Below are 23,751 nucleotides of genomic sequence, written 5' to 3'. Positions count from 1 at the left end.
TAACATCAGTCAGACTTTATCTGTCTGTTACTAAATGCATTTTGGTGTACAGTCATGTCTGGAATTGCTGGCACCCTTGGTAAAGGTGGGTAGGAAGGGTCACACAAAGGGTCATCCGTGAATTTTTGTTATACTGGGGTATAAACATGAGGTGATATGAATGATATGAATTCTGGAGTTCATTGTGGGCTTTTTTTACGTCCACACACACACACACACACAAACACACACACACACACACAGTGTAGAAACTGTTAAGTTATCTCTCATAATTACGTGCTTCAAAACACACACGCTTTCACACAGTAGTGTGTCGTTCATTTACGAATCGGCTCTTTTATCGAATCGACTCTTTGGCATAAAGGTCGGGAGTCGACTCGCGATTACGAGTCATTCAGTAGATTCAGGATGTGTGTATATACTGTACAAAAACTGGGTGCCAGGCAAGGATACACTAAGGAGAAGGTGCCAATCCTTGCAAGCCACTCATGCATTTGCTTCTTGTGCACATTTAGGAGCAATTAAGTGCAACCAATCCACCTTCTGCAAGCTGGAAAATGTGGGAGGAAACCAGACTAGCCACAGGAAACCCATGCCAACGTTTACATGTACATGTACTGTACATTGCAGCTTTTAGCAGACGCTTTTATCCAAAGTGACTTACAATTATGACTGAATACAGTTTAAGGGCCTTGCTCAGGGGCCCAACTGTTGAAACTTGGCGGTGGTTGGCAGGAGCATCGTAGTGGGGTGAAAAGTGGGACTGAGTTACCAGGGCCCCAAGTCGAGGGAGGGCCCTTGAGGAGTCTAGAAGGAGTCAGGACTGGGGTGAGGGGGGCCCATGGGCACTGCTTGTGCACAGGGCCCAGAATTTGGTGCTACGCCCCTGGTGGTGGAACTCAAACCAGCAACCTTCTGATTACTAGTCCAGTACCTTAACCACTGAGTTACCACTGCAGATAGTAAGTGAAGGTTGATGACTTGGGACCATCTTCAGGATGCATTCCTATTACGCCTGCAGTGTTTCCACGACTGTCCCGGACCCACTGCACTCCTGACCAGGATGAATCAGTAAGCAGCCTCTTCTTTCTATCAGTGAGTCATATCACAGTAATTGACTCAGTTGAACAACAAGTGTCGAGCTGAGTCGATTGATACTGTATGACTCACTGAAAAGAATCCGGAATGCCCACGGCGCGCGCACACACACACACACCCACCCATGCGCGCGCTCTGCGGCAGGGAAATAACGGGCTGGTCGGCGGAGGCGCGTGCACTTCAGCTCCGAGCTCTAATCGAGGCTTTTTGGATCGGATGATCTGATGGGTGCCCGGTTTTACCCTCCTCACAGCTGGATCGATACACCGAGACTGGATCGGATAAACAGCACCGTGGGGTCTGGCACGAGCTGATCGGGGCTGTTTGTTCTTCAGCGCGAGCGCTTATTTCAGGTAAATCAGACTGCACACACACACACGCGCGTGAAGCGCCAGGCTGCACCGATTCCACGCGCAGATTTCGGTCGTGGGTTTGATTTTGCACACTGTGTGTGACATGCTGCACTGTGACAGTGTACTGTCTAAGCTATTGAGGGTTAAGGGCCTTGTTTAAGGGCCCAAAAGTGACAACCTGGCAGTCGTGGGGCTTAAACCAGCGACCTTTTGATTACTAGTTCGAACACTTTTATCCAAAGCGACTTACACAACTGTGGAAGGATGTTGTCTAAGCATTGAGACTCAAGGGCCTTGCCCAAGGGCCCAACAGTAACAACCTGGCAGTAATAGGGCTTGAACCAGCGACCTTTTGATTACTAGTCCAGACGCTTTTATCCAAAGTGACTTACAGTACTGTGACAGTATACTGTCCAAGCAATTAAGACTTAAGGGCCTTGCCCAAGGGCCCAACAGTAACAACCTGGCAGTCGTGGGGCTTAAACCAGCGACCTTTTGATTACTAGTTCGAACACTTTTATCCAAAGCGACTTACACAACTGTGGAAGGATGTTGTCTAAGCATTGAGACTCAAGGGCCTTGCCCAAGGGCCCAACAGTAACAACCTGGCAGTAATAGGGCTTGAACCAGCAACCTTTTGATTACTAGTCCAGTACCTTAACCACTGGGCTACAACTGGCCCCCGATTGGCTGAATCTATATAAATACATACACACTAAATACACTAAAAGGCCAAAAGTATTTGGACACTTGACCATGAGTTTATCTGACATCCAAAGTCAATAACAACAGTGTTTCTGTGTGTGGGAATTTGTGCCGGCTGGGCTCAATGTTGATGTTCCAGAGCTGTTCAGTGAAGCTAAGGTCAGAACTCTTGAGTTTCTTCATGTCTTTATGGGGGTGCAGTCATGCTAGAACAGGAAATGTCCTTCCCTAAACTGTTGCTGCAAAGTCAGAAGCATGTAATTTATCATTTCCTTTATATAATAATTTTATTACACCTGTTAGCAACTAATGTGGCGGAAACACCTGAATCTAAAACTTAAAACAGGCGTCCCAATACTTTTGTCCTGGAGGGCTGCAGCCTCACGACTGGTCATCTGGGACACACCTGTTAGCGGATCTAGGGGGTGCGACACCCCCTTTCCAGCGTCTATGAATAAACGTCAGCTGTACGGTACACGCTGGCACACGGGCGACAGCATGAAATGTAAAACCGACGCACAGGAGACGTAAACAGAGACCAGAACCTTTATGGGGTCATTCTGTATGTCTTTCTTCACTGTCCTGATTATATTACTGAGGCCCCTTGATTACATTTTGGGCTTCAAATGACCAGGCAGGTTTGCTACTGCACCATTACTATAAAAATAGTGAACAATACTCCCAGTGGGGTCTTCAGGAATGTTCAAGGTAAGAGAAATCTACTACTTGTAGTCCTTTTGGTGCAAAGAAATGATCCTTAGTTTCCACCCTGGTTGCGACACACGTTGAAGACCTGAATCTCTGGGGTATTTATACTGTATATCATATCTGAAGCAAAGGAAGGCTGGTTATTGAGTCCAGATGGGTTAATCATGTTGTAACCCAAGTTTAGGTCCCATAGAGCTAATATTATGAAGGGGTTGAATAATTTTGACAGTTTGAACTTCCCTCAAAGGTCAACTTCACTCTTTACTTAACATTAGTCTTAGTTTTGATAATAATAATATTACAACAGTAGTAACCAAAAATCCTGCTAATCTAAAATTATTATATATAAATTAATTATAATATAAATATAATATATACTTATATAATAATTATATATTTATATATTTGAATAATATTATATATATTCAAACATATTTTTTGATTTTTTGCTGCATAATTCAACAGATAAAAGCAAGTGTAGATTCATAAATCAATAATTTATTTGATAATTTTTTTAGGTGGTTGATATTTCAGAACAGAAATCTAAGTTATAAATAGACGGTGGAAACGCTTCACCCACGTCGTTTTAATGAGAACGCTTATGCGTACTGACACTCTCGGGTTTTTGAACGTTCGCCCGCTCATGCGTTACACGGGAACATCATGAACCGCTCCAGTCCCCTCGCCTCGGTTACGCAATGTCCGAGATTCCAACTCGGGCAAACGAGTCGCAGAGAAAAATAATAATAATTAAATAAACACGTTTGTACAGGCGCATAAATATGAAATGAACTTGTACACGCCCATGTGGAGGCTTTACGTTATATCTTGTAAACCACAGTGGGACCAGATTGCCACCGTTTTTATTAATTAATTATATATTTCCTTTTGATGCGTTGTTTGTGTTGCCTGGGTTGCGGTAAAAATCACGGACAAAATGTGAATCGCTTGAAACTACTACTACTAGTAATCGGAAGGTTGCTGGTCCAAGCCCTGCATTTGCCTGGTTGCCAGTGTTGGGTCCTTGATTAAGGTTCTTATTCCTTAATTGCTTGAATTGTATCACTGCTTTGGATAAAAAGCGTCGGCTTAATAACGACATGTAAAGTTCTAGTGGCGTCTGTGGTGCTGGAGGAACGAACCCTAGCGACCCGTCTGCGTCATCATTTGCCCCCGGCGCCCAGTGGTACTGAACTGCTGACCGCTAGTCCACTTGGATCATGAGGTAGCAGGAATAAACAGGAAGAGGAGACATAAGCATGATACAACAGGATACAGAGGATAAACAGGATGGCACGGATACACAGATTAAGGCTGGCATCCTGGTCTGGTATGTGGTCACCTGACCTGTTCCGAAACGACAATGATGTGCCTTTTGAGGGTAGAACAGCCTCCACTCCTCTGGGAGGGCTCGGTTAGGGATCACTTTTGGACGAAAAGACTCGAAGACGTGTCCAGTGGGGTCGAGTTCCTCCACATACTTTTGACTATATACTGTACTGGACAGTGTGAGATCTGAGCTGCAGATCAATAATCTGTGGCTAAACCAATCAGTCTTTGCGTTGCCATTTTGGCCTGCAAAGGGGGCATGGAGGCGTAGATGATTCGTAGAGCAGCCTCCACTACTCTGGGAGGGCTCGGTCAGGGATCACTTTTGGACGAAAAGACTCGAAGACATGTCCAGTGGGGTCGAGTTCCTCCTCACAGTTAGGTGAGGCCCCGAAATGCTGAAACAGGAAAGGGCCTTTCCCAAACTGTTGCCAACCAGAAGTGATTTTATACACTGGAAAAGCTGACAGGAGGGGTATCCACATACTTTTGGCCCTATACTGTTCTGGACAGTGTGAGATCTGAGCTGCAGATCAATAAGCTGTGACTAAACCAATCAGATTCTTTATTGAACGCAGGATTGAACACACTGTGCCCTTTGGTTGCCCAGCAGGCAATAAACAAAGGTCAGCACATCAAAGAGGGGTCAGCACATCAAACAGTGTCCAGTCAGTGGAATTAAGACCATGGACGAACCACAGCAGTGTATTTTACTCAAGCCAGAAGTATCTGGACACCTGATCATGAGCTTGTTGGACGTCCTTTTTTGACCTCTATGTGACCTTTTCAGCTAGAAGGACGGCCGCTCTTCTGAGAGGGCTTCTCACAAGACTTTGAAGTATGTCTGTGTATGGGAATTTGTGCCTATTTAGTTGAAAGAGTGTTTGTATGGCTGGGCGCTGGTGTTGGTTGGTTCAAAGCTGTTCAGTCAGAACTTTGTGCAGGCCATTGGAGAAGAAGGTCAGGAGAGAATGCTTGGCGAGTGGATGAACTTGGATGAACCTTCACTATCTCGACCCCAACCAGTATGAAGCAGTTAGGGGAAGTTCAATGTTGCAGCTCAGCAGGTTCTCAGACAGACCCTCAGTCTGGGTTTGTTTACGTCCACTTTCTAACGTGACCGAGGCGTCGGTTTCTCTCTCTTCTCTCTCATATTTCTCACTTTCTCTCTCTCAGGTGGTGTCATGTGTCTGCACAGTTCATGTATTATTCACGATTAGAAAGGTTTCCGAGCGGAGGGTTTGGCAGCGGCTGCGAACACACACACACACACACACACACACTCTTCCCGCTCACAGGCCTCCACACTGTTAACAACCATAAAGAAGCTCACAGCCACCTGTCATTAGTCTCTGCGTTGCCATTTTGACCTGCAAAGGGGGCACGGAGGCGCAGATGATTGATAGATCACCTGCACAGAGTGCGCATTAATTCGCTCCAGGTGGAAGTTCTTCTATAGATCACCCTTGAAAGAGGCCCAAGGATGTAGCCTTGTGGGACACCGGTCTGCACAGAACAAAATCACCTTCAGCGTGTCGGTTGATTCCAGGAGCCTTTCAGTAAGGGTGCAAACCGCTCCCACAGAGAGCTAGAGTTTTCAAAACTGGAGATTAGAAAGGTCTAGAAGAGGCGACCAGGCAAACAAACCATGTTTCATCCTGGCATTTCAGTTTAGGTAAACAAGCTAACAGGCTTTAGTCCCGTCGGTAGCCCACAGCGAGCCAAATATGGCGTCCTGACTGTGGAACGTTTGGCTGCAGATGAAAACAATTCACGCTGTGACAGGTTGGACGACGTCAGAGGAAAAAAATCCAGATGATTTTAAACAGCACACGCAGCTTCATCATCACAGCACGTCTAGCGGTTCCTAAACAGCAGCGTCTTACCGTTAGACCTCACATTTCCAAACATGGTCCGGCTCGCGAGAGTAGAACTGTGCCGCACTGAATGCTGGGATTGACCTCACCGCTAAGGAAGCATCGTCAGATTATCAATTAGAATTAAGGCACCTCAGTAGGAGCATTTTAAAGAATCTAGAATTTAGACATGCCCTCTTCTCTGGAGCGTGTAGGTGTAAAATACTGTATGTCTGTGTAGTGAGAGCGCTAGGTTTTCAGACAGACCCGCTCTCAGATTCACTCTGCATTTCTCAGCCACACAGACTGGAGTGCTCACATGTGTATAAAAAATCAAATTAGATTATCTGCAGATTATCTCAATGTCATTTCCTCAGTTCTCATCTGCTCTAATGCTGGACCACATGTACACAGAGTCGAGGAAGACAAATAGGCAGCGAGTTCAAGAACATACACTATTACATTATATATAAATATATCAGAGGTCTATCAGTATGGCAAGGACAGAAATTTGAATGACATCAAAATAGAATTAAAAACAAGCACAGATCCGAAGATCTTCACAAATGAACTCATAATTCCTTTGAGCTTGGTTTAGTCCATCGTAAAAATGTGAAGGCAAAATGAAACTACAACAGTGCTGCATAGCTCAGGCCAAAATCTAAATAAATTGGGGGGAAAAATCTAAATACATTGAAAGAAAATCTAATTACTGCATCAAATCAAAATTAATTGAAAAAAATTTAATTAATGCAATTTAAGTAAACAGAAAATCAAAAAAAATTTTAAAAAATCAAATGAATGCAGTTTAGGTATATAAAATGTAAATGAATTGGACAAAATTCTAATAAATGTGACAAGTGAAGAAAATTTTTTAAATAAATTGAAAGAAAAAAACTAATTAATGCAATTGAAGTGAAAAAAAATCGGAAATTGGAAAAAATCTAATTAATGCAGTTTAAGTAAAAAAAATCAAAATCAATTAAAAAATCTAATTAGTGCAATTTAATTAAAAACAAATCAAAATAAATGTAAAAAAATTTAACTGATGCAATTGAAGTGAAAACAAATTAAATAATTTGGGAGAATATTTAATTTGATTATTAGAATTTAAAAAAGAAAAAAATTAAAATAAATAAAAAATCTAATTAATGCAATTTAAGTGAAAAGAATCATGTGCCATACAGTGTGGCCATAAAGACGTGGATTCCTGACCATGAGCTTGGTAAAGACCTGATTCCAAAACCATGACTAGTAATCAGAAGGTTGTCAGTTCAAGCACCACGACTATCAAGTTGCCACTGTTGGGACCCTAATCAAGGCCCTTAACCATTATTCGAATTGTATTCGGTCACAATTGTAAATGCTTTGGATAACAGCGTCTGTCTAAATGCTACTACTAGGTTGGCGATAGGTTGGCCCCCCCTGTCCCTGCGCCCAGTGTACCCAGTTCAGCGTCTGGGATGCAGTTTGAACTGAACTGTTCGGAGGGGCGTCCACATACAGTCGGCCGTATAGTGTAAATAAACTGAAGCGATATTCAGCCTGCAGATTAGGAGTAAAACCCCATTAGGATCAGACCGGCCATCTGTGCCGTGTTTACGTCCGCGTACTTCAATCCGTCTGTAGTTTACCCCCGTGTTTTTACACCGACTAATCCCTCTTATAAAATTATTTACACAAGGCGCCACAGTCTGTCAGTGCTGGCCGATCAGGTTTGTGTGCAATTATCTAAATGGACGACGTGTTTTGTACAGCACAGTCAGTTGCAATGTGATTTAATGAGCACAGTGGAGGGAACTCTTCAATCACGAGTGTTGTTTTCCCTCGGCGTCCAATCGTCACAGTTTTTTTCCCCCGGTAACCAATCACAGCTGTTGTTTTCCCCCGGCAACCAATCACGACTGTTGTTTTCCCTTTGTGTCCAATCACAACTGTTGTTTTCCCCCAGCGTGATAATTACAACAATACAACAGAGATTAGATACAACATTAAAAATGGCACGTAGACACATCAGCTTTAATTACTGATATTTTATTTATGCATTTTCTTCCTATTTCTCCCAATTTAGTCATAGCCAATTAGTCTTTCGCTGCCGGGGACCCCGATGGCGTCCGAGAAGGGTGTATTCGGCCGATTCGCATCATGCACCGATCTCTTCTGTACAGGTGCCTCGGGCTACTAATCAGGGTCCTTGCACGGTGTCGGAAACCCCGCCCACTTTTTTAGTCCTGGCTTTTCCCACCCAGCAGACTGGTGGCCGACTTTGCCTAATGCAGGCACTAGGGGGCGCCCAGCTTCGAATTGGTCATCTGGTCGCCTCAGCCTCAATTATTTACTGCAATAATTTAACATTTCTAATCTGCTCCAGAGCCCCAACTTATTTTTAGACCAAGCTTAAGATTACCATGTGCTGGCTGGACTGGTCTGAAATATATTACTATATGGAGCAGTGGGCACACGTCACTTGGAGTAACATTTGGCAGACCTCAGCTGAAGTGTTGATGAACTAATCTGGGTTCTTTGGAGGGTTCCAGAAGAACACCTGACTGAATTTGGGCCAAATGTTGGGTTTAGTGGGGACGCTGGACCCATTGTTTCTGGTAAAAGGGAATCTGAGTTTGGTGTGGAAGAACCTGATTGGAAGCATTGGGTTGATTATTCTCCGTGTTTTACCCTGTCACAGGGTAATGAAAGTGAACTTTGGCATTTATGCCCCGATGTGTCGTGAAGGATTTCATAAAAGGACGAGTGTTTAATCCCACAATGCCGGTTCTGTCTGTCTGATATTGTGTTTCCTCTGAACTGAGGCTGGTCTTTAACGACAGCTTGTGAAACTCAAGCTTTCAATGATGGGACTGAAGGCTCTTTAAGAAGGAGACACCATGAAGCATCTGCACAAAGAGCGTCTTTGTCCTTTCGGCCACTTGAGGAAAATCATCTGACCTCTGCTTGACGGACTGGTTCGTATTTACTGCTCGTTGAAGATAATGAGTCTAAATGTAGCTCCGCTTGAGCAGTTTTTTATCTTTTGAGGATTTGATTGACTGAGACCTGAGATTGTCTCAACCTGACCCAAGATCTTCAGGATGAATTAAGCCTGGATTGCGAGCCTGGTCTCAAAACGTTCATGTTCTGGCAAAGAATCCTCTGGTTTTCGACTGGCCTGGAACCGACCGCTGCTAACTCTGGAACCGGAGCTGTAATTACGTTCTGTAAATTATAAGAAAAGCGCGAGTGCAGGGCAGACAGAAGGAAAAACTAAACACTGTCATTCTATGTTTGCGAAGCCACAGAGGATAATCATGCACTAGCAAGGTGCCAATTATGTTTTTAGGTTTCTTCACTTGATAATTAAACTTGATCATAATGACCACAGTTGTGGAACGTCAACCAAACTCATGGTCGGGTGTCTAAATACTTTTTTCCCAGTGACCTGATCGAAGTCCTGACTCGAACCCAAACGAGGTGCGACCGCATCCATCTACCAAAACTGCTTACTCTCACATATTACATTTTGCCTGTCAGTCTAAATGCATCGCCTGGAAAAGTAGAAGCAAATATGCTGACCCTGGTTCTTTCCTTCCTATATACACTACATGGCCAAAAGTTTGTACACACCCCTTCTATTTGTTTTTGAGCCTTTTAGCCACGTTTATTGAAATACAAATTAAAAAGTAACGCTTCCTACTGAATGGCAAAACTTGTTTGTTGAAGCACGAATATGGAAGTCTATCAAGAGTCACAGTTTGACCAGCTTGGTGTGGTGGAACCACAGGCTTGACGTCAACACCACTGAACACTTTTGGTGAGCTGATGTCATGATTACAAGCCAATCTAGTCCAACATCAGAACTCAACATTATTGTCCATGGTTTTTTGGAATGTAGTGTTTTTGCTGGGCGGCACGGTGGCTAGCACTGTTGCCTCACAGCAAGAAGGTTCTGGGTTCGATTCCCAGGTAAAACAGTCCTATCCACCCTGTGATGGACCCTATCCACCCTGTGATGGACCCTATCCACCCTGTGATGGACCCTACCCACCCTGTGATGGACCCTACCCACCCTGTGATGGACCCTATCCACCCTGTAATGGACCCTATCCACCCTGTGATGGACCCTATCCACCCTGTGATGGATCCTATCCACCCTGTGATGGACCCTATCCACCCTGTGATGGATCCTATCCACCCTGTGATGGACCCTATCCACCCTGTGATGGACTGGAAACCTGTTTTGGATGTTTCCTACAATTTGCCCAGTAAATCACACCCACTGTGACCCTAAATAGGTAAACACGGTGGTAAAACAGACACTGAATGAATGTTGTTGCTTCAAGTCACCTGACATCTTACTATATTTAAATAGGTCCGGACCTCAAGCAGTTAATCCAAGAACATGAGATGGTTTGACACCATTAAACTCGAGTTAATCCTGAAGTTAACCGGCTAACCCACTAACTCCGCTCTGAACTCTGGGACGGCAGAGACAGGAGTAGCTCTGTAATGTGTGTTTCGCGGAGGAGGAGAACAGGTTCACGCTACGCCGGAGCTTCAGAAGGAAAGTCGAGAGGAACTAATGTGATTTGGAAAATTGAAGAAGCGGCCTGTAAAAATCACACACGCGTGAGCACATGACCGGTGAAGTGAAAGAAACGGTCAGACTCGGCAGACTCGGACAGATGCCGCTCGTGAGTCAGATTCTGTTGCGGCAGCAGATTCTGCCGTCTGGGTTTATTTGAGTTCATCAGCTGATCTGACGTTCTCAGGAGAACCTTTAGCACATCGTTAGAACATCGTTAGCCTGAGAAATAGGGACTTACCTTTGTTGTACCGTCTAGTCATTGCTCTCTTTGTAGTGGGCGTGGGACGTTCCAAAATTCAGCTCTCCCAAAGAGAAGAGGCTGTTATAACTGTCGAATTGAGGAACCAACTCCATATTACACTATAGGACTGACCGTGAGCTTGTTGGACGTCCAGTTTCAAAAACAAGCAGCATTAATATAGAGTGACCGCTGTGTGATCCTTTCAGCTAGAACAACAGCGGCTGGACAGATGTTCCGATTCATTCCAGAGCTGCTCAGTGGGGGTTGAGGTCAGGGTTCTGTGCAGGTCACTGTTGCTGTTGGTGGGTGAACTCGATATTACTGTCCATGGATTAAGAATTGCTCAGTCGCATGTTCACATATTTTTGGCTATAAGAGTTCTTTTTGTGTGTGTGTGTGTGTGGGGGGGGATTCAGTGTCACTTCACAGCGAGAAGGTTCTGGGTTCGATTCCCAGGTGGAGCGCTCTGAGTTCCTTTCTGTGTGGAGTACTTTATATAACTGATTAATTACACCAAATCCACTAATTAGAAGCGGTGTCCCAATACTTTTGTCCTTTGTGCAAGCCCCACAGTAAAAATGGGGATGTAATTATGGGATGGCCCGCGATCAGTAACCTGCAGCGATCCACCACTCCGTTACTTGAGGTCAGATAAAAGGTGACCCGCACGTCCGTGAATTGTCCCGCGTCGTCCTTCTGGTCTCCTCGCCCGACCCGCCGTGACTCACTTTCTCTTCAGCTTCCCTCTTCTATCAATTCTCACTTCCTCAGATGATTGTTTATGCACGACCTTCTCCGACTCGCTCGTCCCCTCGCCCGCTTTCTTCAGTAAGAGCGGCGGTATTTTTAGGTTTGGCGCGAGTACTCTGACTCACTCGGTTGTTCGAGGTTCAGCCGTCATTTTCTGCTTTTATTTTGGGCCGGTTCTTAAAGAGGAGAATGTTCCGGTTCTTGTAGAGATGAAGGAAGTGTGGATCGAGTTCAGATAATCTTTACTTTACTTCGGTAATGAGTTTCACACAGTAATTGCTACTGGCATGGGCCGTCTGTCAAGTTTTAAAACACAGTGTGGCCCTTGAGCCAAAAAGTTTGCCCACTACTGGTATACAGTCACAACAATTGAGACTTAAGAGTCTTGCTCAAGCGCCCAACAGTGACAAGTAGGCAATGGTGGGCTTTGAACCAGCAGCCTTCTGAATACTAGTTCAGTACCTTAACGATTAGACTACAGACTGAGAGAAGTGTTGCTGACATTATTTTCTTTACACTAGTTTTTATACACTTTGTAGGTGTAGCTGGAACTACAGAGGTAGAGGTAGATAAATAGTTGGGGTGTCCACATACTTTCGGTGTATTAAAGTACAAACTCTATTTCTAGAAAAGCTGCAAACTGCAAGATGCAATAAAAAGGTGGAATCCGATGCCTTTGGAGACAGGGGCATGTTTACCACCGTGCTCCATGTCACGTTCGCTGTGAACCGATTGGGAACTGAAGGTAGAGACCAGAGAACTCTGGGGACGTTTCTGCATGGAAGTGATGAATGGTTTTCTCTTCAGGTCAAACAGGTTCAAGAGGAGCAAGAGAAGAAAGCCAACAAACAACAACAGACTGGATTAAATGTAAGAATATGAGAAGCATCGAATTTTATTATAATTATTATTCATATCAGGAGGGTCAGTGTAGTAAAAGCTAAAAGGTTCTCTTGGCAGGTCCGTGAAGAACGTTTAAGAAGAAACACTGAGCTGGGAACCTGCAGAGTCGCCGATTAGGTTTCTAGGAAAGATCTGATATCTCTGTGTGGAAGGGAATCTGAATTGACTGCCTTTGGCAACGTGACCGCGAACAAATGCACTCCAGAGATCCGGACTGTACTTACTCTTCTCTTTTTTCCTATTCAGGCTTGACTGACAGCCGGCTCGGGGGAAACGAGGCCTCGGGAGAGAAACGGAGAGCCAGATAACGGCGGGGAGAGCGCTATCGGCTTTCGTCTCGTCTTCCAACACACACCCAAACAATGCCCGAGAAGTACCGGAGTTGACGTGAAGAAGGAGAACTGGAGCTGTTTGCTGGACCTCTAGCCATCGATGTAGTCGTATCGGTGCTCAGAGCTGAGACTGTCCAGTTTTCGGGATCGTTTCTTATCGACGATGCTCTCTCCTCCGTTTGTTCATGGTTGTTCGTGAGCTAGGAGGCCATGGTGCGGCCCTGGCTAAAGGTTCAGCGCTATTTCCGACGCAAACCTGTCCGCTTCTTCTCCTTCATCCTGCTCTACCTCACGGCCGGCAGCCTCGTCTTCCTCCATTCGGGGTTCTCGGGCGCTTCGGGCTCTGGGGGCAGGCACGGCCCTCTGGCGTCAGCTGACAGGGTCGCGGTGACGTCCATAAGGAGATTTGATTATGTCAAGAGGTCATTTAAGGACACGCGGACCACCAGGAGGTATGGAACAGCCTGGACCAAGGTGAAAACCAGCAAAGAGACCGAGGAGGGCAGAGGTAAAGAGTGTTACGTGTTTATTTAATGGTTTTATAAACAATGAGAAGATTAGACGTGGCGTGAGAAGACCAAATATAACAAGCAGCTTCCTCTTTGGGCCAAAGTGATAATGACACATATACACTGATCATCCATAACATTAAAACCACCTCCAAACCAGCTCCACTTACCATATAGAAGCACTTTGTAGTTCTACAATTACTGACTGTAGTCCATCTGTTTCTCTACATACTGTTTTAACCCCCTTTCACTCTGTTCTTCAATGGTCAGGACCCCCACAGGACCACCACAGAGCAGGTATTATTTAGGTGGTGGATCATTCTCAGCACTGCAGTGACACTGACATGGTGGTGGTGTGTTAGTGTGTGTTGTGTTTTTAAATACCGTGTCCACTCACCGTCCACTCTATTAGACACGCCTACCTAGTCGGTCCACCTTGTAGATGTGAAGTCAGAGACGATCGCTCATCTATTGCTGCTGTTTGAGTCGGTCATCTTCTAGACCTTCATCAGTGGTCACAGGACGCTGCCCACGGGGCGCTGTTGGCTGGATTTTTTTAATTGGTGGACTATTCTCAGTCCAGCAGTGACTGTGGGGTGTTTAAAAACTCCAGCAGCGCTGCTGTGTCTGATCCACTCGTACCAGCACAACACACACTAACACACCACCACCATGTCAGTGTCACTGCAGTGCTGAGAATGATCCACCACCTAAATAATACCTGCTCTGTGGTGGTCCTGTGGGGGTCCTGACCATTGAAGAACAGGGTGAAAGCAGGCTTTAAAAGCATGCAGAGAAACAGATGGACTACAGTCAGTAATTGTAGAACTACAAAGTGCTTCTATATGGTAAGTGGAGCTGATAAAATGAACAGTGAGTGTAGAAACAAGGAGGTGGTTTTAATGTTATGGCTGATTGGTGTAGTAAAACCCCTTTTGGGCGTTTGGGGATCAGCTCCAGCATCAGTGCCCACAGCATGGGTGACTTGCACAAGAAAAGCTTTATGTTCCTAATGTTCCTCATAATCAAGCGCTAGTCGGCCATCAATTTTCTTAATACACTAATGACTGAGTACAGAGTCTCAGTAGAGTTTCAGTAGAGTCTGTTATTGCTGCTCAGAGTCCAGCCTTTCCTCAGGGAGAAACTAAACATGGCGTCTATTCATCCACCTTAATAGAAAGAGCTTTGTTTATGCCAGCAGGGCTGTAACAGGCCTAATTGGCAGAACAAGGTTGACGTGATGGGCGCCAGAGATAGCCATCACTGTAGACGCTGGATAATGAAATAAAGGTCTGTGCCTTTGAGACCCGGGGTCGTGTATGTAATTGAAAGCCAAAAGTGGACGGACACCAGGTTTCATTAATCAGTCTAACATGGCTTAGAGCAGGGGTGTCCAAACTAGCGCCCGGCAAACTGTTTTTGAAATGTCTCATGAGGTATTTTAGAAGTAAAATTAAAGTTTGGCTGCAATAAAGTCCATCTAGCCCCCAACAAGAAACGTTTGGACACCCCTGACCTACAGGATGTCAGCTCAGCTCAACTTCGAATTTCCTCCATTCCATTCTTGAGCAGCCACAATCGACTCTACGGCTCCTCTGTAATGCCAGTTTAGAGCTCGAACCTGCTGCATTTTCCCAGCAGCATTTTCCAAAAGACTGGAGTCGGTCATGCCAGGATGGTTGCCGTAGTATTGGAATGAGATGTTTAGCAAGCAGAAATGGATGCTTTGTTCTTGATGAAGCTCCAGAAAATCCATTTGCAGAGCAATTTTAGAGTCTAATGTAACCGTATCCATAGCAGCACTGAATCGATAACACTGGCATAATATATATGTGGTTATTGAATAAGGGAACTGGATGGATATCAAAGTCTTTGTTGAGCGCATCTTCAAGTCCAATGGTTCAATCCTAGCTTTGCAGTATAGATGTTTTTTTTTCTAATGGTTTGATTGATCCTGGATGTTTGAGCCACTTACTACTTGGGACGTGTAGATATGCTTAAAGCAAGAGTACTGCTACAATTGAATGTTACTGGAAAGTGTGTAGATTAAATTGTATGACCTTCAAAACCCAGTTCCAACTGGTTTAGACCAGTTCCTATAGTTCTTAGAAGGCACTGCTTAAAAAGCCGTGTACTTTCGGAAAACCGTTGTCAGTTAACACAGTCTACCGCGGCATCAAGAAATACAACCTGAAATTCTATTACTATTAGTCAGAAAATCTGGCCAGTATTTTGAAGCTGAGCTCATGAATGTGTGTGGTCAGATGAGTCCACGAGTCCAGTCTTCCCTCAGAAAAAAGCTGAACATGGCTTATATTCATCTACTTTAATAGATGTGTAGATATGCTTAGGGCTATCTCATATTCCAATTATGCTATGTCATATTCCAATATCCAAGGGTACTGGTATTGTATGAGGTCCAAAACCCAGTTTTAGCTGGTTTGTACCAGTTCCTGTGTTCTAGCTAAGAAATCTTTGTTAACGGTGGAATCCTCCACCTACTCATACAAGGTCGTTAATGGGAGTATAAAGGGTGATTGTTTTCTTTCCGTCTTATCACATTCAACGAGTTTCTGTGTGTCGGTACTCATAATCCAGTCTCTGAGGTATTTCATTAAGGGTGTTTCCACCACATCACTCATACCTACTGGCAATTCAGAGCAGCCAATTTACCTTTTCTATGTTTTTAGGAGGTGGAAAGAGTTTAAAGAGTTTACATTTACAAATGTTATATACAAGAGATTGAAGATATGAAGAGACTATCGCATCATTATCTAACATAAATGTAAACATTAAGTTATAAAGTTCCTGATTGGTGAGTAACCTGCTCCAGCGAGGTACACCAGGAACTTGCACAGACCCAAAAACCCCACTGGGCACCTCTGGGATGAATTAAAACGTTGATTGTGTGCCAGACCTATTTATCCAATAGCGGTGCCTAACCAAACACTCTTTGGTTAGACTCAAATGCCCACAAATTCCCAAATGCCTACTCCATTCTGTAAAAGGCTTGTACGAGTGAGTGTAAGCTCTCACGATCGCAAAGTGGGACGCCAATTCCACCATGGTTCCAAGCTCACAATAGGGTGTCCACATACTTTCGGCCACATAGTGTAAATCTGCACTGACAAGGACATCAGAATGTCAGGTTACTTTCTCTTTATAAGAGTTGCTTTGCTAAACGTAAACCTATACCCTGATTCTAGGGTTACCGGGGTATTCTGGGGCCTCATGTTCCCTCCAGTATTGACTCTGTTCACCTGTCTGAAGTACACCCGGTATCACTTCTCCCCAGCCAGGGAACCAACCTGAGCGAAAACCAGAGCTGAATCTTGCTCCTATATAAAGCCGATTACTAATCCCGACAATGCGATTAGCTTCCAGCATCGGATCCGGAGCCACTCTCGACTTCTTATGCAGTCGTAATCGTCGTAATGCGTAGGGTTAGCGTGTGTAATCGAATCCGGCTCTGCTCTGCTCATAGCCAGCCATTGGAAAACCATTACAAACAAATGGAGTGATGTGATTTACTATATATTAGATCATTCTGTTATAGCTGCTATTGAAAGACGTCTACAGGTGATGCATTTAGTCAGAAGTGAAGTCAGAAGTGAATCCACACGCTTGCAGGGAAGATTTATTCCATGGCATTGATATTGTGTTCTAGAACGTCATTTAACTTGTGGCCTTGCCTCCCGATCCCTCCTTAGTACTTAGTACTATGGTTGGCTACAGCTGGTGGTTCCACCGTGCCCAAATAAACAGGGCTAGTTTGACCGCACCCAAAAAAAAGCTGACGGAAGAGTGGCCTTTCGACAAGGTCATAAAGACGACTCGAGCTGTCAACTGGAAGGTCAGATGTAATACAAGCAACCATCCAAAAATGTCTGGTGGGGTGCCCAGGTGGCACGGCGGGAAATTCCCTGGGATTCTGGACTCCCCAAGTTTGACTCAACCGGTCGGCTGGGCGCCCCCAGCAAGCACGAATCAGCCACTAAAGTCTGCTGGGTGGAAAAAGACTGGCCTGAAAACTGGATGGAGCCAGTTCTTCGATGCTAAGCAAGGAGCCTGGTTAGTACTCCAAGGCGCCTGTACAGAAGGTGGAGGAACTCAGCGAATAAGAAGGGGTTTGGTGGACCATCTGTCAGGCAAAATATACCCTCCTTGGCTGCGATCGTGGACTCCTGCATTGGAAGACGAATTTGCTTTGCTACATTGGGAGAAAGTGCATAAATAAAATAGCAAAAAAGTGTCACTGTTCACAGTCAAGCAAGTTTTGCACTGGAATAACCCTCTGCTCTTAGGATAAGTATACAACCTTGGTACTACCACCACCTGTAGCCAATCATCATTTCCATCAAGGGTTTAAAAAGTCACGACAAAAAAGTCCTTTGTTTGTTTTTTATCTCTCTAGCCAAGTACGTTGGCTGCTACATAGACGATACCCTGAAGAGGGCGCTCCGAGGTGTCTCCTTTTTCGACTACAAGAAGATGACCGTCTTCCGCTGCCAGGACAACTGCGCAGAGAGGTGTGGATTTTAAATATCAGCATTATACACCTCTATTATGGGTTTGTTGTTTAAAGGACGTTTAGAGTAGCGGTTCTCAACCAGAAGGCTGGGAGCCTAGAGGGGGGTCCTGGTGCATTTTATTGAGGGTCTGGAAAATCGATAAGCTGTTGGCATATGGGGGATCTGTTGTGGTGTCCTATAGAGAGTGGACACATAGTTGATTGGTCCACCTCTAAAGTGAAGAAGCTCCTACCACCAATTCATCCAATTATCGAATTTCCCATGAGCAAGAACACAATACCCCCATGTCATGTCAAGGGGGTCCTGGGGGGTCTGAGAGGAAAAAAGGTTCAGAACCCCTGGTTTAGAGGACGTGGGTGTGGTTGCACATATTTTAAACGATGTTTACCTGGTTCAAACGTTCCTTTCGTCTTTATATCTCAGGGGGTATCTGTATGCCGGTCTGGAGTTTGGCGCCGAGTGTTACTGCGGCCACAGGGTTCAGGCGGCCAACGTGTCCGAGTCCGAGTGCAACATGGAGTGCAAGGGGGAGAAGAGCAGGCTGTGTGGAGGAGCCAACCGCCTGTCCATCTACAGGCTGGAGCTGAGCCAGGAGTCAGCAAGGAGATGTGAGAAATGATGCACAGTCACAGTCATGCAGCCGTTAACAACGTCATGTGCTCTCGAGTTGGAATCTTGGAGGTGCTACCAGCCTGGATGGGCACTTGACATAGACGTTTGCCTGTGTTTGAGGGAGGAAGGTCAAATAGGGTTGTTCCTCATAGTATCTGTAATAGCAGCTCTTACTGTCTGGTTGGGGCATGGTGTGCCATATGTGTTACAGCTTTCTGTGAGATTCCACTGCTGGGCACTTCTTTACACCCGCCAGCAGTGGAATCTTACAGAGAGCTGTAACACATATGGCACCACCATGCCCCAACCAGACAGTAAGAGCTGCTATTGCAGATACTATGAGGAACAACCCTATTTGACCTTCCTCCCTCAGACACAGGCAAACGTCTATGTCGAGTGCCCATCCAGGCTGGTAGCACCACTAAGATAATATAATCCAACTCGATAATATTTTTGTTGTTTGATTCCATTTCAGATGGGAGCTCAATCTTCAAGGGCTGTTTCCGGAGGCCAGACAACGTCACGCTAGCACTTCCTGTTAGTGCTGCAATGCAAAATATGTCCGTGGACAACTGCGTGGATCAGTGCACCGAGAAGGTTTGTATTTTTCCCAGTTGTTCTTCCAATCTAGTCATGTCCAACAACCTCTCTACTGCTGCTGACCTCCACTCCTGACTGACTCCGACACCTGTGCAGTAGCTGACCGCTTCTCTTCACCCGCACAAAACTCTCACACTCGCACTGATATCCATTATCCCCCGTCTCTGATGCAGGCCACCAACCAGACGGACGAGCCAATCATTGTCCGTAGGCGCCATGTGGGCGGCAAAGTGAAGTGAAGAGCAAAACATGCAGCAGGCAGCTTCTGTCCGGGGGGATGAATGCTTGACCGTATGGACATGTAGTTCCAGCTCGATAAGCACTATATTGTTTTGTGTTCAGGGTGGCACGGTGGCTAAGTGGGTAGCACTATCACCTCACAGCATGAAGTTCCTGGGTGCGATCCCCAGGTGGGGCGGTCCGGGTCCTTTCTGTACGCAGTTTGCATGTTCTCCCTGTGTCTTTGTGGGTTTCCTCCCATAGTCCAAAAACATCCAGTCAGGTTAACTGAAGACACTGAATTGCCCTATAGGTGAACCGGTGTGTGTGTGTATGTGTGTCTGCCCTGCGATGGACTGGCACCCCGTCCAGGGTATTACTGTGTGCCTTGCGCCCATTGAAAAGCTGGGATAGGCTCCAGCGCCCCTCCGCGACCCTGATTGGATAAGCGGTTAAGACAGTGTGTGAGTGAGTGTTTTGTGTTTATTTGATTGTACAGGAGTTCTCTCTGGCAGCTCTGGCCGGGGATAAATGCCACTGTGGTTTCCCCACCACCCACTTCACCCTGCATGAACCCGAGGAGGAGAATCTGTGCCTTAATCACTGTGCCGGCGAGGACTTGGAGAGCTGCGGAAATGATGACTACTTTGTCGTATACCAGACGCAAGTGCAAGGTAAGAACGGTATACTCAAACGACTTCTAAAGCTTCTAAACTTGGTTCCTTGGCTCCAGTTGGATCTAACCAATTGGCGTTCCAATGATGATCAGGACAAATGTTAGGACATAACACTCCACGTCAAGACGAAAGGGTCCAAGCAAATGTAAAATGTCGATATTCTCTCCCTAGACAATCGGTGTATGGATCGGCGGTTTCTACCTGCTCCTTTAAAACGCTTAACGGCTCTGGCTAGCTTTCCCGGGGCTGGAAACACTTGGGCCCGGCACCTCATCGAGCTAGCCACGGGATATTACACGGGAAGTTACTACTTCGATGGCTCGCTATATAACAAAGGTGAACATGATACGGTTTAGCTACACGTCTGTGTTACGTTACCCACGTTCCGACTGATTGTGAGTATTAATATTGTGTAACGCTGCAGGTTTTAAAGGGGAGCGGGACCACTGGCGGAGCGGCAGGACCGTTTGCATAAAGACGCATGAAAGCGGCAGGAAAGAAATCGAGGCCTTCGACTCCACTATCCTCATGATCCGCAACCCATACAAGGCCCTGATGGCTGAATTCAACCGCAAGTATGGTGGGCATATTGGGTTTGCCTCTCAGGCCCACTGGAAGGGGAAAGGTGAGGGGTAAAAATCAACTAGACACACCGATCAGCCATATTATTAAAACCACCTCCTGGTTTCTACACACACTGTCACAATTACTGACTGTAGTCCATCTATTTCTCTGCATGCTTTGTTAGCCCCCTTTCACCCTGTTCTTCAATGGTCAGGACCCCCACAGGACCACCACAGAGCAGGTATTATTTAGGTGGTGGATCATTCTCAGCACTGCAATGACACTGACATGGTGGTGGTGTGCTAGTGTGTGTTGTGCTGGTATGAGTGGATCAGACACAGCAGCGCTGCTGGAGTCTTTAAATACCGTGTCCACTCATTGTCCACTCTATTAAACACTCCTACCTAGTCGGTCCACCTTGTAGATGTAAAGTCAGAGACGATCGCTCATCTATTGCTGCTGTTTGAGTCGGTCATCTTCTAGACCTTCATCAGCGGTCACAGGACGCTGCCCACGGGGCGCTGTTGGCTGGAGATTTTTGGTTGGTGGACTATTCTCAGTCCAGCAGTGACAGTCAGGTGTTTAAAAACTCCAGCAGCGCTGCTGTGTCTGATCCACTCATACCAGCACAACACACACTAACTCACCACCACCATGTCAGTGTCACTGCAGTGCTGAGAATGATCCACCACCTAAATAATACCTGCTCTGTGGGGGTCCTGACCATTGATGAACAGGGTGAAAGGGGGCGAACAAAGCCTGTAGAGAAACAGATGGACTTTGCTATGATATTAAATCTTCATTGGGTCACATAATGTAAGATCGATCATATTAAGCCCGACTCAGCGTCTGCTTTCCTCTTGTGTTTCAGAATGGCCCGAGTTTGTAAAGAACTACGCACCGTGGTGGGCATCCCACACCCTCGACTGGGTCCGATACGGTAAAAAGGTCCACCTGGTGCACTTCGAGCAGCTGAAGCGGGACCTCTTCATCCATCTGAAGCGTATCGTGCTGTTCCTGGGCCTCGAGGTCTCGGAGGACCGGCTGCTGTGCGTCGTCGCCCAGAAGGACGGGAACTTCAAGCGCTCGGGTCTTCGGAAGCTGGAGTACGATCCGTACACGCCCGAGATGCGGGAGAAGATCGACAGCCTTATACGTACTGTGGACAAGGCACTGAGGGAGCGGAACTTCTCTGGCGTTCCGGATGACTACAGGTCTAGTTCATGAAAACCTCAACATCTTGTCTTACTTGGTCGTTTTTGTTGTTTTTCTTGCTTTTCGGACGACAGTACTAACTCTCCTTTATAAAGCACTCGGTTTACTTGCTTTTACCAAAAGGACCACAGGAACTTCAGTAAGGAAAACACTAAACCAGCACTTTGCAGATCTAGAAGGTTCAATGACAATAACAGACTGTCAGTGACTGTAAACATGAATGACTTTCTACGACGAGGACTATTGGAAGTCAAGCACTTTTAGTGTGTAAGCCATGTGTGTTTATTTTTATAGCATGAAAGCATGTTGCCATCTCGATCCTGAACCATTCGTTTAATGCTGGCCAGACAAACATCATGGCACTGGGCTAGATGAAGCAGCATGGAGCCAACAGTAAATAGCATATTTTCATGAAACAAATTTGCTTTATTGATTATTTGGGGGTTCATTTGGCGGTGGTGTGGCACTGTGGCACTGTGATGGATTGGCGCCCTGTCTGTGGGGGTTCCTGCCTTGCAGCAGACCTGCTGGAGCCCCAACCAGACTAAAGCAGCTGATGAGAATTGAATAAAAAATGTAAGCAAGTTGTTTAAGCTTTCTAAACACCTAAACCTAAAATCTGCAAGTTCAAAAATATGCACACAGGACACCCTACATTCTCAGATGACTTAAAGAAGACTCAAAGACCCCTTTAAGAGGTACCATAACATCAGGTGTGGCCATTTTCAGATCAGGGTTACAAAGAATTACATCCTGGAGATGACTGGACCGTCCAAGTAAGCTTGTTGAACAATGTGTAGCATGGCGCCACCTTGTGGACTTACCACCTCAAGGGCAATCAGTGGATATGATCAATTACCATGTTTAAGTTTTTTGTAATGGTTGTAATTCTTGACATGAACCTTTGGACCCTACTGTGCTCACACTAACCAACACTTTATGTTATTGTTGCATATTTTGTTTTTTTGGGTGATAAAAGGCCTCGAATAGAGAAATATAAAAAAAAAAAAAAAGAAAAGCTAGAAAATACAAATGCTGCTGATGCCAAAGAGTGTGAACCTAAATTCCACTAAATTTAAAAGGAAAAATAATTCAAACATCCATTAGGGTCATTTTATTTGGCGTTTTTTGTTTTATTTCATTTTGGAGAACTTTTATCTTAAAAAGCTGACCTGTCAGATTAATGTGGACGAGATGATGGATGTTGAAACTCTGACCTTGAAAGCTTAGATACTTTAAATTGCTATTACTGTCCAAATTTTTTTTTTAAAGAGACACAACCGGACTGAAATCGCCATTTAAAAAGAAAAAGAAATGATTTAAATCCCAAAATTTCACACAATATCTTTTACAAGTTGATGGAAATTAGATGAATTTTTTTGCTCTTATGGTAGGTCGCTCCTTGGGTTCAAAAGCAATGAAGGAAAAATTCATAATTGTATTAATAATCATGTGTCACTTATTGTTTAAGGTTGTTTTAATTTTAAACCTGCTTCTAGCCCACACATATTTTTGTAACATGTTTAATACAGTATTTGTAAGCTAGTAAGAGAAATAAATGACTCCTATTTTTTGACACTGTCTCTAAACAAGAATACAAGAACTGATCCAATATGTGAGTCAATCTGAATGTATTTTTTATGGAACAAATGTGAGATTTCTGTTAAACAATGAATGATGACTGAATGATGAAGGTGTGGCATTGGTTTGTTTTTTACCTGTTGTTTTTTCCCATAAAGAACAAAACAAAACTATATCTAATTTTGTACTTGCCCTAATGATGCTCAGGATGTCCTCACGAACAAACAAATAAAAGGTAAGAAATCCACTTTGTGGGTCGTGACTAGGTAAACCTCCAGGAGCTTGGAGCTTCTAGTTAGATCATCACAATGTTTAAACCTGCCCAAATTAGGACTACTGGGATTTACTTTGGAAGCTAGGTGGACCCACCATCTGCAAGGACAGG

General features: G+C 45.0%; 1 protein-coding gene across 1 annotated transcript; it reads left to right on the top strand.

Moving 5' to 3' along the window:
* The first annotated feature begins 1,326 nt into the window (after positions 1–1,326).
* On the top strand, positions 1,327–22,964 carry wscd2 (WSC domain containing 2). The gene is made up of 9 exons (XM_063018200.1): positions 1,327–1,451; positions 12,772–13,365; positions 17,781–17,895; positions 18,322–18,506; positions 18,986–19,107; positions 19,829–20,003; positions 20,178–20,342; positions 20,431–20,631; positions 21,442–22,964. The coding sequence occupies exons 2-9, from the start codon at positions 13,068–13,070 to the stop codon at positions 21,795–21,797; spliced, it is 1,617 nt and encodes a 538-aa protein (XP_062874270.1). The 5' UTR covers positions 1,327–1,451; positions 12,772–13,067; the 3' UTR covers positions 21,798–22,964.
* The last annotated feature ends 787 nt before the right edge of the window (positions 22,965–23,751 follow it).

The sequence above is a fragment of the Trichomycterus rosablanca genome, chromosome 21, assembly GCF_030014385.1.
Source record: "Trichomycterus rosablanca isolate fTriRos1 chromosome 21, fTriRos1.hap1, whole genome shotgun sequence".
NCBI classification, from domain to species: domain Eukaryota; kingdom Metazoa; phylum Chordata; class Actinopteri; order Siluriformes; family Trichomycteridae; genus Trichomycterus; species Trichomycterus rosablanca.
This window is presented reverse-complemented; position numbering and strand designations above follow the sequence as displayed.